Source organism: Tetranychus urticae, chromosome 3 (genome assembly GCF_039701765.1).
Source record: "Tetranychus urticae isolate SD_2017Ah chromosome 3, NJAU_TeUrti_SD_1.0, whole genome shotgun sequence".
Classification (NCBI taxonomy): Eukaryota; Metazoa; Arthropoda; class Arachnida; order Trombidiformes; family Tetranychidae; genus Tetranychus; species Tetranychus urticae.
The window spans coordinates 20,784,753-20,799,579 of NC_142960.1; the positions used below are offsets into that span (position 1 = coordinate 20,784,753).

Here is a 14,827-nt window from a genome sequence, read left to right on the forward strand (position 1 = left end):
CAGTAATTCCGAATCTATTACAGTAAAACTTTTTAAAGGTTGTGAGCCATCTAGAGAGATCACTATCGCACTAAGGATTTATTCATTAAAAACTTATTCATAAGCCGGGTTAAACTTCGAATCCGCTAGATGTGGGAGTTCAATTTCTCACAACCTTTGAGAGGTTTTACTGTAACATCTACTATTAACCTGTAACCTCTAGAGTGCATTTTGGAACCACTTGTAGGAAAATCTGTATGATTGAATAGATAGCAAAACGTGACTAAACTGCTCTACAATTGCTGTGTGCGTAAACAATAAGGTGAGGTACATTAGGTTTGTTCAGATACAATATCCGTATTGGGAAGAATTAATTTATAGAAAATTAAAACAAATTCCAAGGTCTACCAATTTAAGCAGCCAGTAATTGACATTTGTACAAACGAATGTAACATAATTAACTAGTGACAAAAAAGAATATTTCTATGTCTGAACTTTTGCATATAATTATGCGTGAATTACGAGCAATCGGATGACTCACTGCTTAGTAATATTTATATTCCACTTTAATGAAAAAACAAAACTTACTTTATTTTCTTATTTTAATGACGTGTGCATACTCTAATGCATTTGAAAGTTGGTATATAAGGATTGAGCTCACTGCAACAGTTTCACTTCACTTCACTTACTCTGTTGATTTTTTAGATTTACTTTTAAGTTATACAATGTATTTCAATTTGAAAAAAGTCATTTTCTTTATGTTCATAGTTGATATCTATTCTGTTAACAGTAAAATTGTTAATGAACAGCTAACTAAAGAATGTCTTATTGTTAAAGAATTCCCGTGTTCATGTTCTGATGATAAAAAAGTTGACATTGATACTCTTATAGATTTTTGCTTTGTAAGGGCTGTAAATACTGATAACAACCTGAACTGTGAAGTTGCTGGCATTATATACGAACGCTGTTCTAAGCTTTATTATATGAAGCCTACGTACTATGAAAATGTGGTCACTGTTGCAAACTATTGCAAATCGAAAACATTTGCCGACGATTTGGATCGTGCAAGAGATCTAAATTCGCGGCTTTGCGAATCCGATTCGGAGAAAGACCGAGGCTAAAGAAAAGAACTGTACAAAAGAAGTTGATTAAATTATTTTGAACTGTTTTCATTTCAAGTGACCGTGAATTAATTTATTGCTTCTCAGTGAATCAGATATTTTATTTTATTCAGATTTTTCTTATCAAAAATAATACGGTTTGATCAATGGAACGAGACTAGCTTGAGCTAGCTAATCTCAACTTTTTTGCGGATTGACTGATTAGTATCGCAAAAAGTCTTATTGATTTGAAAGGCGGGTGATATGGGCGAAACTCTTTTCTAAGCTGTATTAATGTCAGCACAATTTTTTTCTATGTAAATACAGTTTGATTCCGCATATTTTGTTTTTTTGGAGTGCTGACATCCAGCTTTAAACAATTACAGGGTGTAGCGAAAGTTCGTGTAGGTGGGAGGGCTTAAGAGATGAAATCAGTTTCTCAATCGAGAAATCAAAAAAAATTAAAATTGGTTTCTACGCAGGGGGAAATATTTTTTGCCTCCTACACGAACTTTCGCTACACCCTGTAGTCCGGTCTAATGACTCCCCCTAAAGGGAAAAGGGTAGAAAGGCTAAAGGGGAATCACTCATCATCATCTAATTGTTTAAACCATAAAATAAATTGTTTCCCCCTGTAGTTCACATAGATGTCAGCACTCCAAAAAAACAAAATATAAGGAATCAAACTGTATTGAAAACACAAAATTGTGTACAGTAAAAATTATTTAAATCAAAAAAATTATTCATTTTATTGTTAACCTTCTAGGTCGAGAATAATCAAATGATACCAATTGCAAATTAATTATGAAACATCAACAAGTGACGATTCAAATAAAGCTTGAACTTCTTTGTTCAAGTTCTGTCTTTGTGTTTAAGGTTATCTTATTTTTTCACTGATTTCAGCTCGACAAATGGGACACAAATCGACCGACGAAGAACATTCTATGCACGCGCAAACATGTCCACAAGGAATGAAAATTATTTTGCTCTGAAAGAAATAGAAACAAATAATTAAATTTTTTCTAGCGATCATGAATTAGTTAATTTTTGGTAACTTACAAGTTCATCCAAGCAAACGACGCATTCAATTAAATACCATAATTTCATCGGAGGAGCACTGGGTTCAGTAACAGTTTCTGACTGTGGAGCTTTTGGTGAAATTGTTTCAATTGATTTACAAAGAGAAATGTGCTTTCGAATTATTGGAATATGTTCTTTTTCGATACCAAACAATTTAAGTTCATCATCAGTTCCTTCTGCCAATTGTTTGAAAGTCACTGAACCACTTGTAAATATTGGTAAATATAGTTGTACCAAAGATTCGTCTAGATCTTCCATTAATCTTTTCAAGCAAACATCATCCATAAATCCAGGAGCTGAGGTGGCCAAATCTTCCGTCAAAGCTTGAATTATCTTTGATTCTTTTTCGCTTTCACTGGATTTGGATTGTTTTTCATTTAACAGCTCTTTTAACACCGATGCCAAAGCTATCCTTTGTTCATTTATGCTGTTCATTTGTGTAGCAAAATTGGCTTTTTCAAATCCATGAGAATCAGCAAAGCTATTTGTTTGTAGCTCAGTTTTTGTAAGATGGTAAAGTTCATTTTCAATCAAAGCAATTTGTTCAGACAAGATGCGACTTTGGGTATTTTTCATATTCATGAAGTTGCAAATAGCTCGGTACAAAGATTCATCTTCTTTAACCAGTTCTGATTGTAAAATTTTTTTAGTTTCGTCTTTGGAAATCATTAGCTGGCGAATTTTTTCTTCTAAGGTCACAATTAAACCATCCTGATGTCCACTAGTCTCATTGGTTGGTTTATGTTCAGGACATTTTGAACTTAAATCAATGCAGCTCAAATGGTCCAATAACTTGGCGGAATGATTTTCGACCAAGTTTAACGCTTCCATAATGATTGATTTGTCTTCAATCTTTTTAAGATTAAAAGCTTCCAAATCTTTGTGCAGCATCATCTGATCTTGTTTCATCTTGTTTAAAATTTCCTGTCTTTTGTCAATATTGTTTGTGATTTTCATGAATTTGTTTTCATCCAATAATCGCTGTTCGAACTCTATTAGTCTCTTCTTACGATCATCCTGTGGAAGGAAAATATTTATTAATCATTGATGGTTATTTTTAGGTTTTTTAATAGTTACCTTTTTCGTTAAATAAGCTTGTAAGGTGTCCTTTTATGCCAAAGTCATAACAAAAATAAAAGAAATGAAGAGTAATAACGAGTTAAACATTAAGATTAACATAAGATTTAAGTTTGTATTCAGTTTTTACCTCAGGAATTGATTCTTTAGCAGTTGCATGACTAGAGGCTTGTGAACAATTTTTACTATAAACTTCAATTTGATCATTCTTCAATACATCACCTGAAAGAAAATTCAATTATCGTTAACAATACAATTGATTGGGTTAGTGATGATAGCAGTATTTAAAATATGCTTACCATTGAAGAATTTGAACAGACTTTCGATTCCTTTATCACATATGCGTCTAGGAGGATGTTTGATGCTAGTCTCGTCGATTAGTAGCCTTTCAAGATTTATTAAATTGCAAATTTCAGCAGGGATGTGAGTTATCATTTGATTATGTGAGATGTTGATGTATTTGAGAGCTGGAAGTCCGCAAATAGACAAAGGAAACTGTTTCAATTGATTGTGACTTATATCAAGTGATTCTAGGCCTTTTAAACCAACAAATGAGTCGGGTAAAGATTTTAACATGTTATTTGATAAATTCAGTTCCTATAAAATTTAAATGAAAACATTGTGAATAAGAAATGTAACTTTCTTGTGATTTTTCACATTTTCTTATTTATGAGACTGAAATGGGAAAATACTGTACCTTTAAATTGACCAACTTAGATATATTGCAAGGAAGACTTCTGATGGCATTTTTTGATACATTCAAAATTTTAAGGCACTGCACCAAATCATCAAGACAGTTGTCGTGATCATCAGGAATTGTAGTGAGATTATTATTATTTAACAACAGCGATTCCTTCCGGAAGACTCGACATTGGCTGTAAATTCCTTTGGGAACACATTGGAGTGCACAATTGCTCAGATCAAAATCAGGTCCTGGGTTAATTTGAGCCTGTAAATTAAACAAAAGAAATCAAAATGTAACGCTTTGAGCCTACAATTGCTGGTAGGTTTTAACATACCAAGTGGAGTTTTCGTTGCCACTTACTTCTTGATTCCTCATGTTCCTGATTTTTGTTGATCAGTTTTTTGAAAAACATTGATTAAATGAATAAAAATCAACATCTATTTGCATAAAAAAAACAAAAACAAAAACTGAGCTTTAAAAAAAAAAGTAAATGCAAAAAAGTTTTGATTCATATGTCACATTTGTTGAGCAGATTGACATTATCGGATTCGCTAACTATTATGGATCAGAATCTATACAAATTTGTTAAGAGTAAAGGAAACTGACTTTTTGTTTTATTTTAACAGTTGGCATTATTAAGGGTATTATTATATCTATGAGTTGCTATTATAAATGGCAATCTAACCAGACTCAACTCAACCTAATTTAAGAGCTATTTACAGATTCAGTGACAATTAATCTAATTAAATCCTATTGTATCATCATCAAAGCACATTGGTATCTGTATCCATGTATCTACTTTCACTTATCTGGATACTTGAAAAAGTCTAATTGTTGTGACCGGTTTAAATGGTACAATATGAGTTGATATAAGCGTTTTTGGCTTTTTGACCAATTCAATGTTAATAATGAATGGTATCAGAAGCCTTAATCATAAACAAACAAAGTATCAAACAGCTAATTTATGTGAATAGTTAATGACAAAATTTTTATTCAAAAAGCGCGTTCAGATGAAATCAAATAACAGCGTAAATAATCACTATTTTACTTTGATTACGCTAGTTTGGTTATAATTAACTCTTATAAAACTTGTGATTTTGAAATTCGATATGTATTGCTTTGATTTGACTTGAAGCCTTTAGAATCTTGGAATATATAAATCACCGTCTAGCTCGTGAAAAGCAAATCCTTGACTACCATTGGCTCAGCCAAAAGCGAACCAGGCTAACGATCCAAGAGATCGTATCCATCATTTACAAGGTTAAGTTGGAAATCATGTCATTCACAGGACAAAATTGTGATAAAATTCATTTCAATTACAGGATACTCCAAAACATCTACATATGGCCGCTGCTTCTAACGTTTCACACCATTTGTATAAGTTATTGAAAGATGAGAAGATAGGTAAGGAATTGGATCTTTATTTACCACAGAATCAGTTTAATTTATATTTTTTCTTTTCATTTCAGAGTCGCCTGATGAACTGCATTACTCGCTGAAAAAGCCAAGCATTTGACTGAATAAAAAAGACCTTCACCAATATTGTTTATGCTTATTATTTTTCTATTGTACATCTTCCCTTGTGATATTATGAGAAAAGAGAGATAGAGATATGCTTGAGCTCAATGTTTATTCTGAAGTTTCTCTTGGAATATGTATCTACTGTTTTATATGATGAATTTACTGTTGGTGAGAGCTTAGTTCGAATACTTGTTTAAGATTTTATTTGATTTTTCTTTCAATAATTCATTGCATTTAAATATTATACAAATTATACAATAAGTTCAACAGTGGATAATAAAAAGTCAGTTTTTACAGAATGAAGGAAGAAATGTAAGTGTAATTTGGCTATAATCATAAATAAAAATGTATTTTATAACTTAAAAAATTTTCCAGGTAAATTATGGCAATTTAAATGCTCATGATTCTTGATGGACCAAAATCGGGTTTTAGATTTGAAGTTTCAATAGGAAATACAGTTCTCAAACCAAGGGCAAGATTTTCGACTTCTTTCAATTGAAATGTTGATCTTTGCAAGTTATATTTAACCAGAGAGCGATAAAAGTGATTCGCAAAGAAAACAAATGTAACCAATATAGGAAGGAATAGAATGGTTGCAGCAAATGCTACGTGTTTTCCTGGTTCCCCTCGAGGAGAACCATTTTCCCAAAATTTAAGCCAGCAACAGATGACACATTCAATTAGAAACAGTAGAAGACCAACAACATTTGACAATATCCAAGCTATTTCGATAAAAATACTTAACTCTTCAGCAGGAGATGAATTTGGATTGATTTTACCGAATGAGTTGGCTTCACAAATTTCGTCCAGACTGGGCAAAATGCAGATTGATATCATCAATGCCAACATATGAACGGAAACAAGAGTAATAGAGTTGATACCAAATATCATTAGAAGATAAGGTGGAACTGGATTATCTGGTTCATTTTGGAAACTCACTTCAACCATGGCTACAATGGCAAAGCCAGCCAACATCGAAGACGTTTTAACAGATGATTTTAATTTAGATCTTTTCAATTGAATACGTTTCCAGGGAATGGCATTTTCATTGTTGATGGTTAAACACATTTTGCATTCCACTTTTCAGTCTCACTTTCAAAAGCAGTATTCGTTGAAAATTGTTAACCACAGTCTATGAAGATTTGTCGATTCTCATTAAACTGATTTTCCTTGGTTTCGGTTGCAAATGATGCTTCAGATCTATTAATTTTTCCTTATTGCATCGTGAAAGTATTTACTTTAAATCGCGTGTAGATTGGATATCAATTGGTAGACTTACAAAAAATACCGTATACGAACCAGGTTAATCCATTTAATCGGGATAATTCCACCAAGAACCAAAGGAAAGCAGCAGTAAATTCAGTTTTCGATAAGATATCCAAGCTTAGTACAAACAACAAGCAATACTACTGATAGTTAACATTTAACTAAACAATCATTGTGTTGTGATTTGATCAATTTAACAACCAAGTCTGAATAAAGGAGGATAAAATAAAATAGTGAATTAATTGGTTAACACAAAGCAAGTTGAATTTTTAGAATCACAAAGTAAATATTTTCCTTTGAATGGATAGAAATTTCAATTTCATTACTTACCTTTAGTTTTTGCTATTAAATATAACTTAAATTCACACCAATTTGTTTTGAATAAAAATGATTTACCGCTCTAAAACATATCCATAAAATCAACTCACTGGTATCAAAAAGCAAAACAACTTGCAGAAAACCATGTGGTTTCCCTCCTCATGGTCATGTGAGCATCTCGTATTTTCTTAATTGGCTTTCATCTTTTTATAAATTAGTGATCAATTGTCTTTGGTTTGATCTATTTTATTGATTGCTTTATTCTGAAAGCTTTAGTATTGAACTTGGTTCTGTTCTGATTTGCATCTTAAAATGAGTGAAACAAACTTATTGTCCTGTGATGATCTACTCGCCTTTCAGGTAAGTCTAAACCGGTTACCGTTGTTTATACCTAAATTTGACATTTGTCTTTCTTTGACACCGATCTTTATGGATTCATATTCAACCAACATGTTTCTTTACTTACAGGATGCCATGCTGAAGATGAGGAAGGTAGATGACAATATTATCTATGCCTTAAACAGTACAATTTCAATTGATGCACACAAAAACGATGTCTCATTATTGACCAGAGATTGCAAAGACTTGTGGCATCAGGTAAGTTTGCATTACCTCTAAGATTCCTGTTTACTATTTTAAAATTAATTGTAACACTGTATTGGTTTTATTTTTTCAGTTGAATGAATCTTACAACAACAGAGAGAAAGCCATTAAACACTGTATCTCAGCTGTTACCGAGAAAATGAAGCAATTGAAAGCAGAAAAGGATAACACTGAAGTATTCAAAAAGCTAAAGAAGGAACAGTTGCGAGTAAGTTCATCATTCCATCAAGAAATTTCATCAAATTTCATTTCATTTTGGTTTTATTAGCTCAAGCAGTTCTATGCTTCAATCCGTCCTTACAATTCACTACACTGACATATCTATCAACCATTTTTAACAACCGTTTCACCATGTTTATTGTTTCTACAGCTAAGATCTTTTCAAAAGGAACTGAGTGTCGAAGAAGTTGTCAAAGATAGAAGTAAAAAGGTAAGCACTTAATAATAAACTATATAAGCTGATAAACTGTTTACATTTATTGTTACATTTTTCTTTCCTATTACTCCAGGTATTTTATGAAAGATGTCGGAATTATTATCGCCCTCCAATCGATACTGAGACTTGACATTGCATCTTTTAGATTAGTAGAGATGTTTAAAGTTACAAAAAATAGATATGAAATGTACACTAGAAGACTTTTGGTATACTCTTAATGATATTAATAAACAAGGTTTAGTTGTTTGAAACTCAATCATTATCGTTTTTCTTCGGACTAAACTGATCTTCATTGTATGTTTGATTTGTGAACTCTATTTACAGTTAGATGTTATTTTTGGAATCCTGGTAATACAATGCACTTCAATTGATTATCAAAAATGGGTAACTATTACAACTAATACAAACCAAGCGCTACATGTAAGTATTTAGAAGAACCATCTTATAATTGATTTGATTTATTAACTACCCGTTATATTTATATTATTTTTACTAATATCCCTGCAATCATGGATCAATAGGATCTCATGAGAGCAAGATCTTGAACTGTATATTGTGATCAAAAAGATTTCCTTGAATACAATTCTCGATTTGTAGAGCTTCTCAAAACTTCTTATCTTCACACAGTTGGCTATCAATTCATCGTTCGTTATCGTTCACATACCCCATGATCGGAGTTTTTAATATTTCCGAATCTCGGCCAAGTTCTATAGAAAGTAAGTCACAAACTCGTCATTTTAGTTAATTTTTTAATATGTAAACAATAAAGGGCTACTTTTTCTGATAAAACGGTAAATCAATTTTTAATCTAAAATAATCTAGATTCACTACCTCAGATGGATTTGTGTTGGTTCATTTTTCTCTTCACTTCATGGCAATATTATCAGCATTCAGATTGTTTTTCAGTCGATTTATCCTATTCTTCTACACTGTTGTGTATTGACATGATACATAACTAATAAATGACACATAACACACAAGGAAAACTTAACCATATTTAGTACAGCAAATATTTGTACTTGTTTGAACCTCATTGGGTTGAATTACAAGAAAAATGAGAAAGTAATGTTAAAATAAATTCAACTTTGAATTATATTTCTTTAACAGTACAATGTACTTAGCAATTGAAACCACCAGTGAAATTCATCGTTTCACATTAAGTTCCAAGTAAATGTTTCAAATCAGTATTATTTTCGCCTTGTTTGTAAAAAGGTTTGAAATGCTTATAGTTGCGTCCTCTTCATACTAATTTCCTAACCATTGTGTTAGACTTACAGTAATTCCAGCTATTATGTGACTACTTAAGAATGGACATTTTAGAGTAGATAAAAGAACACAATTTAATCTAAAAATACAATGTTCGAAAGGTTAAGGATTAAATTAAATGGAAAATATTTAATATTCGTTAGATTTAATTTATTTCTTCGCCTTTAATTTGGAATTTATTATATTTTGCTTTGATTCAGAATTTGGTGGATTAATATTGTTTTGATGAGCCAGAAGTTGATAGTTTCAAAACAAGGTTTACAATGTGTGGCTCATGTTATTACTATTAATATTAGTAGTATACGAAAAAGTTAATGGAGAGGTGAAATTGCATGATGAGAAGATCGATGAGGTTATGTTCATATTTGCCTGAATACTTCAGGAAATGGAGTGAATGCTTTGTTAAGTTATGTTATACACATGTTGATGATGTCGTTTGTTATTCCTTTACCATACACTGTAACCTTCATCATCGTTATCGAAAGCAATAAAAAATCCTAATATAGTGAGGAATACCACCGCATTTCCGGACAGTGTTAAGATACATGCTCCTGGATGAATCTGCATAAAAACGGAAGAAAATTAATTTTTTGAAAAACCATTAAAGAGTTTATATACATGGGTAAAATTGGTAGCAAAAGGTGTGAGACACTAATCGGCATAAATATGTCACGACAACCTTGATTAGTCAACTGAGGTTGGTGTTGTCAGCTGATCATAACCAAGACAAAGCAACATGATAACTATCTTTTTTTGTTTGTCTGAACCATTATAATAATAATTGAACATACCACAGGGGCTGAAGCTGGAGCTCGGGCCAGCACTAAGGGTAAACCAAATGCTGATATGACAATACCAGATGTGATGAATAGTGCCAGTTCTTTACAATAGTTACTAGATCCCATGTCATCCTGGTACCTTCTTGCAAGCATGGTGGGTAACGGAGAGATTATATAAAATAATACCACAAAGAACGGCCACCAATTGCTACAGAAGAAAATATAGAAATTAAAACCAATATATTGCTTGTAGCAAACAGATGAATGAAAAGGGAGAAAAAACTTACGAATAAATTGGTAGAGCACATCCGAGTATAACAAGAGTCATACCAATTGACCCGGAGAATGCAAGAACGATTAGACTAGATTTGGACATGATTAAAAAATAATAGAGAAGTGGAATTAGCGACAAATATTAGAGGAAAGAAGGCATAAGGAATGTAAAATAGAAAAGTGTATGAAAAGATTACTGAAATAGTGAGCTACTCACTCTATTGTTTCCAATGGATGAAATTTTCATGGCGATGATAACAGTATTGTTAATAATATTGATATAAATTGATAAATCATAAGAGGGTAAAATATAAAAATTAGAAACATTAATTAATATGAAAACAGTTGACAATATGCTTCAATATAAGACAAACCTTTGACATCAGCCATGTTTTGTTGAAAAAAAGGACCAAGATCTATGTAATATAAAATCAACTGACAGTCCTTAGCAAATAACGAATGATATTGTTAACTATACAAATAAACTTGACCACTGAATAAATAATTATACACCAATAAAAGAGTTAATTAAATAAGCAGACATAATTGAAAAAAAAACCAAAACAGTAAGACAAGTTGTTGAAAAAGAAGAAGCAAAGGTAAAGCTAAGATTGTCTGTAAAAGATATGTTTGGATCCGAAAACAAGATTCAATCTCAACTATCAGTTGGACTTACCGCTTCAATGCGCTCAATGTTGAAAAAACCTCGTTTATTATAAAAACAACCTTTATTTTCACCCTTTTCTGGTTAATATAAATTTCTATATAATTTTTTCACCTAAAAAAGTGTTGAAAGTGTTCTCTGAAATTGAAGGTTGAGGTAATTCAACTTTTTATCAATTTGGCTGCGCACTTTGATCCACTAGATCAACCAAATTGTCTCCTTTTTCAAACTCAACTCTCAATAATCGCAAGACTTATATTGACCATATCTGAAAACTTTTCAGTGAAAAGTGTTAGACAATTTAAGGCTGATTGTACTGTTAGTTAGCTACTTTTGCTAATTTAATTAGATTTTTGTAAACAAAGTCAAATCGACAAAATGCTTTATTTCAATGTAACACTCCATCAGAAAGTGTTTGATCTTGAATTTGTCTTTTGATCTTTTGATGATTTAAGACAGCAATTTTTCATAAAATTTTAAAACATCGGTTTTGGTTGAGTTTTACATGCTCAACTAATCAATTAAACCAAATTCTTGAACCTAACCTCGACTATTATTTCCACAAAGCAGAAGAGCCAATTCAACCTCTCAATCAGAAGCATTGAATTCAAACAACTGAAGCTGCCACTGGATTAAACGGTAAGTTGTGAATAAATGTGAAAGAACTTCGATATTTATAACAGATATTTAATTACACTCTCACTTTTTTATGTTTTTCAGAGGCCATTGATCATCCTTCACTCGTGTACAAAAAGTACCCTGTTTACAGTCAGACTAGGCGGCGGATTGGTTTAGTTCAAAAAAAGAAGCGTAAAAATATGCTAAGCGCATTTGGAATTTGAATTTGGCTTTACAAATGTACCTGAAATATAAAATTACTGATGAATCTTGAACCTTTTTTTACAAACTCGGAATATTGATTAAATAATTAATGCCAATGACGGAAAAATTTGTGGAAATCTCTTATTTTGTACCATTTTCGATAATAAATTTAGCTTGTATCACTCTGGAAACACAACGAACTGTCAATCTTGTTTCTGGTACACTGTTTTTTTTTAATTTCATTGACTTATTCCGAAATGTATCATTTTGATAATAGCAGACTAGAAAGAAGAAACAATTAAACTTGAATTTCGTTCTGTTATAAAACCGTTGATATTTCACCTGGTAAATGTATGTAATTGAAGGATCACCCCTAATGATGTGGTTTTTAACAGTCAGTGGAACACAGTTTTCCGTTAAGCCAACAATATTGTTTTTATCTACAGTGGAGTACCAGATACTGTCAGTAACTGGAAATAGCTTATATGCACAGCAAGTCTATTAATCGAGCTAAAATTTAAAATTAATTACAATGATTAATAAAATTAAAGTTAGTTGCTGGAAAAGTCTAACAAATTGATGTCATTGTGCTGAGGATCGTTAGTTGAGTTGAATTTGTCAGAAATATTCAACTTTTTTGATAATTTCTTTATAATTTCAATTAAAACTTTCCTTATAGGGAATGTAAACAAAGGGTTTGAGGGGCTATTGAATAATCTACTGACATTATCTGGTACTGACACTATCTGGTACTCCACTGTAGTGAAAATATTATAATTTGATTTGTTAATTGCTGTCTCTGCTATTTATATTTTAACTGAACAAGATGGGTCTATCGTCAAGCTCTCTTGAAATTCCTGGTGGTGGAAAGGAAGGTTATCATGTTCTTAAAGTACAGGAAGGATCACCTGGAGCTGAAGCTGGCTTACAAGCATATTTTGATTTCATTGTATCCATCGGCAATACCCGTCTGGTAAGGTAAATTAATTCAATCTTTAGGAACTTTAGTATTTTTAAAGCGATTTCACCTAATGTCAATACGCAGTTTAACGAATTTTTTCAATTTAATTTATCCTTTCTTTAGTATCACTCATTTTCATGTCTGTCTGTTTCTTCTTGCTTGTATTTTCTAGAATCAAAATAATGAAACCTTGAAAGAAATACTGAAAGCAAATATCAACCAGACTATCAAAATGACTGTTTTCAACAGTAAAACTAGTACAATCAGACAAGTTGATATCAGGCCAAGTAGCGATTGGGGTGGAACGGGTTTAATTGGTGTGTCCATCAGATTTTGCTCTTTTGAAAACGCTAATCAAAATGTTTGGCACATTCTGCAAGTTGAACCCAATTCTCCAGCCGAACAGGCTGGTCTTCAGTCTAATTGTGATTATATCATTGGAGCAGATTCAACTTTTCAAGATTCAGAAGATCTATATTTATTGATTGAATCCCATGATGGAAAACAATTGAAATTATTTGTTTACAATTTATTAACTGATAACGTTCGAGATGTTTTAATAACTCCAAACAGTCGCTGGGGAGGAGAAGGATTACTTGGTTGTGGAATCGGCTATGGATACTTGCACCGCATACCTTACCAACCCTCAAATGATCAAGACTATTCTGATAAAGCACAATTGTTGCAGGGCAGTCAACCAATCAATACGGATTGCACTCAATCCGTACCTGCGGTAAATCAATCACCAACCCAACAACATTCAAGTCAAATTGAGCCGACGATAAATCAATCACCAACACAACAAGATGCACCGCGATTCTTATCTGAGACAGATTCATCCTCAACACAAGATTCACCTCGATTCTTAGTTGAGACAAATTCATCCCCAACACAACAGCAACCAACACCATTTGACATGTCAAGTTTTCTCGCTGATCTTAATCGATCTCTTCCTCTGGATGAATCCATAGCCTTTTCATCTGCACCACCAGGAACATTCACTCCAATGGTTGCCACGAGTAGTGTGAATACCTATACGTCATCGATGGATAAACCAGTGTTAACAGCATCCAATCCTAACCATTATAATTTACCATATAACACTGGAACATTATGTTCAATGACGGATAATGTTACATCTTACACACCAGCCAGTTCAATTACAACTCCTATTCCAACGTCTGGTGAGAATTTTTTTAGTAATTCTAAACAAATTTTCTGTTACTAATTGATATCAATGTTTTATTTATTTCAGGTATGCCTCCGTCAGCGGTTAGTGTCCCTTTGCCATCAGATCTGAAAACAGTCAATATCAACTATGATGCTTCGTCAAGTCAACTTAACCCACTAGCAAAGGATTTCATGAACATGTCTCTAGCTCCGACTGCTACTTCCGAAGTGAAACCATATATTTCAGCGTCTTTATCCAACCCAATAGCTAATCCTTCGATGACTTACTCTTCTCTTCATAATGCACCCTCGATGCCTCAGACTTCACAATTTTTTAGCAATTTAACAGCTTCATATAGTCAACCCGAATCAACTATGAATTTACCACAACGAACAAATATGTTTCCTTTACCAATGAAAACGACTAACATCAGTTTTCCAACTCCAGAGCCAAGTGGACCTTATAGTAGTTCAGGATTTGTTTCCAGTAACAATCCATCAAGTCAATCAGCTTTACCTATTTCTAGTGGTTTTATTAACTATACAAGTGCTCCTTCTTACACGTCAGTTGAATCAAGTATGCAACAGCCAACAACAACAGGAAATTTAGCACCTCTAACAACAATTAATCTAAATCAACCCCCTAATATATGATTTTTATAAAATCTGCTCTTTCTCCAGTCAAATAAACTATTCAATTCCTTTGTCAATTTTATGCAATACCTAATAAATATAATAAAGCTATTCTAATTTATTGATCGCCTGTTGCTTTCATTCATTGAAACAATTTGGATAAACAGATGTTAGAAAATTGAAATGTCAATTGT

General features: G+C 32.3%; 5 protein-coding genes across 11 annotated transcripts; 2 read left to right on the plus strand and 3 right to left on the minus strand.

Moving 5' to 3' along the window:
• Positions 1-1,800: 1,800 nt before the first annotated feature.
• Positions 1,801-4,581, minus strand: LOC107364809 (E3 ubiquitin-protein ligase LRSAM1-like). 2 transcript variants are annotated; one of them, XM_015932247.3, is made up of 7 exons: positions 4,256-4,581; positions 3,934-4,185; positions 3,536-3,833; positions 3,367-3,458; positions 3,237-3,266; positions 2,139-3,176; positions 1,801-2,067 (listed from the first exon to the last, which is right to left on the minus strand). In XM_015932247.3, the coding sequence occupies exons 1-7, from the start codon at positions 4,331-4,333 to the stop codon at positions 1,957-1,959; spliced, it is 1,899 nt and encodes a 632-aa protein (XP_015787733.1). In that variant the 5' UTR covers positions 4,334-4,581; the 3' UTR covers positions 1,801-1,956. The 2 variants fall into 2 exon arrangements, with proteins under 2 accessions (XP_015787733.1, XP_015787734.1); XM_015932248.2 differs by having other exon boundaries at positions 4,282-4,445.
• Positions 4,582-5,627: 1,046 nt separating this feature from the next.
• Positions 5,628-6,510, minus strand: LOC107364993 (calcium release-activated calcium channel protein 1). The gene has a single exon (XM_015932452.3). It carries the CDS (start codon positions 6,508-6,510, stop codon positions 5,833-5,835), a length of 678 nt encoding a protein of 225 aa, XP_015787938.1. The 3' UTR covers positions 5,628-5,832.
• Positions 6,511-7,182: 672 nt separating this feature from the next.
• On the plus strand, positions 7,183-9,160 carry Ccdc58 (Coiled-coil domain-containing 58). 6 transcript variants are annotated; one of them, XR_016200008.1, is made up of 8 exons: positions 7,183-7,386; positions 7,495-7,623; positions 7,703-7,837; positions 8,000-8,059; positions 8,139-8,300; positions 8,390-8,485; positions 8,693-8,781; positions 8,888-9,160. XR_016200008.1 is itself a non-coding variant. In XM_025161423.2 (7 exons), exons 1-6 carry the CDS (start codon positions 7,339-7,341, stop codon positions 8,747-8,749), a joined length of 525 nt encoding a protein of 174 aa, XP_025017191.1. In that variant the 5' UTR covers positions 7,183-7,338; the 3' UTR covers positions 8,750-8,781; positions 8,888-9,160. The 6 variants fall into 6 exon arrangements, 3 of the variants coding, with proteins under 3 accessions (XP_025017191.1, XP_025017192.1, XP_089125618.1); XR_016200007.1 differs by lacking the exon at positions 8,139-8,300 and having other exon boundaries at positions 8,587-8,781; XR_016200009.1 differs by lacking the exon at positions 8,888-9,160 and having other exon boundaries at positions 8,587-8,854.
• Positions 9,161-9,459: 299 nt separating this feature from the next.
• On the minus strand, positions 9,460-10,958 carry LOC107364995 (leptin receptor overlapping transcript-like 1). Its single transcript, XM_089269494.1, has 3 exons — positions 10,398-10,958; positions 10,123-10,318; positions 9,460-9,892 (listed from the first exon to the last, which is right to left on the minus strand). The coding sequence occupies exons 1-3, from the start codon at positions 10,484-10,486 to the stop codon at positions 9,779-9,781; spliced, it is 399 nt and encodes a 132-aa protein (XP_089125620.1). The 5' UTR covers positions 10,487-10,958; the 3' UTR covers positions 9,460-9,778.
• A 1,318-nt stretch (positions 10,959-12,276) lies between these two features.
• LOC107364970 (uncharacterized) lies at positions 12,277-14,754 on the plus strand. Its single transcript, XM_015932430.3, has 4 exons — positions 12,277-12,310; positions 12,630-12,842; positions 13,003-14,014; positions 14,086-14,754. Exons 2-4 carry the CDS (start codon positions 12,696-12,698, stop codon positions 14,652-14,654), a joined length of 1,728 nt encoding a protein of 575 aa, XP_015787916.1. The 5' UTR covers positions 12,277-12,310; positions 12,630-12,695; the 3' UTR covers positions 14,655-14,754.
• Positions 14,755-14,827: the final 73 nt, after the last annotated feature.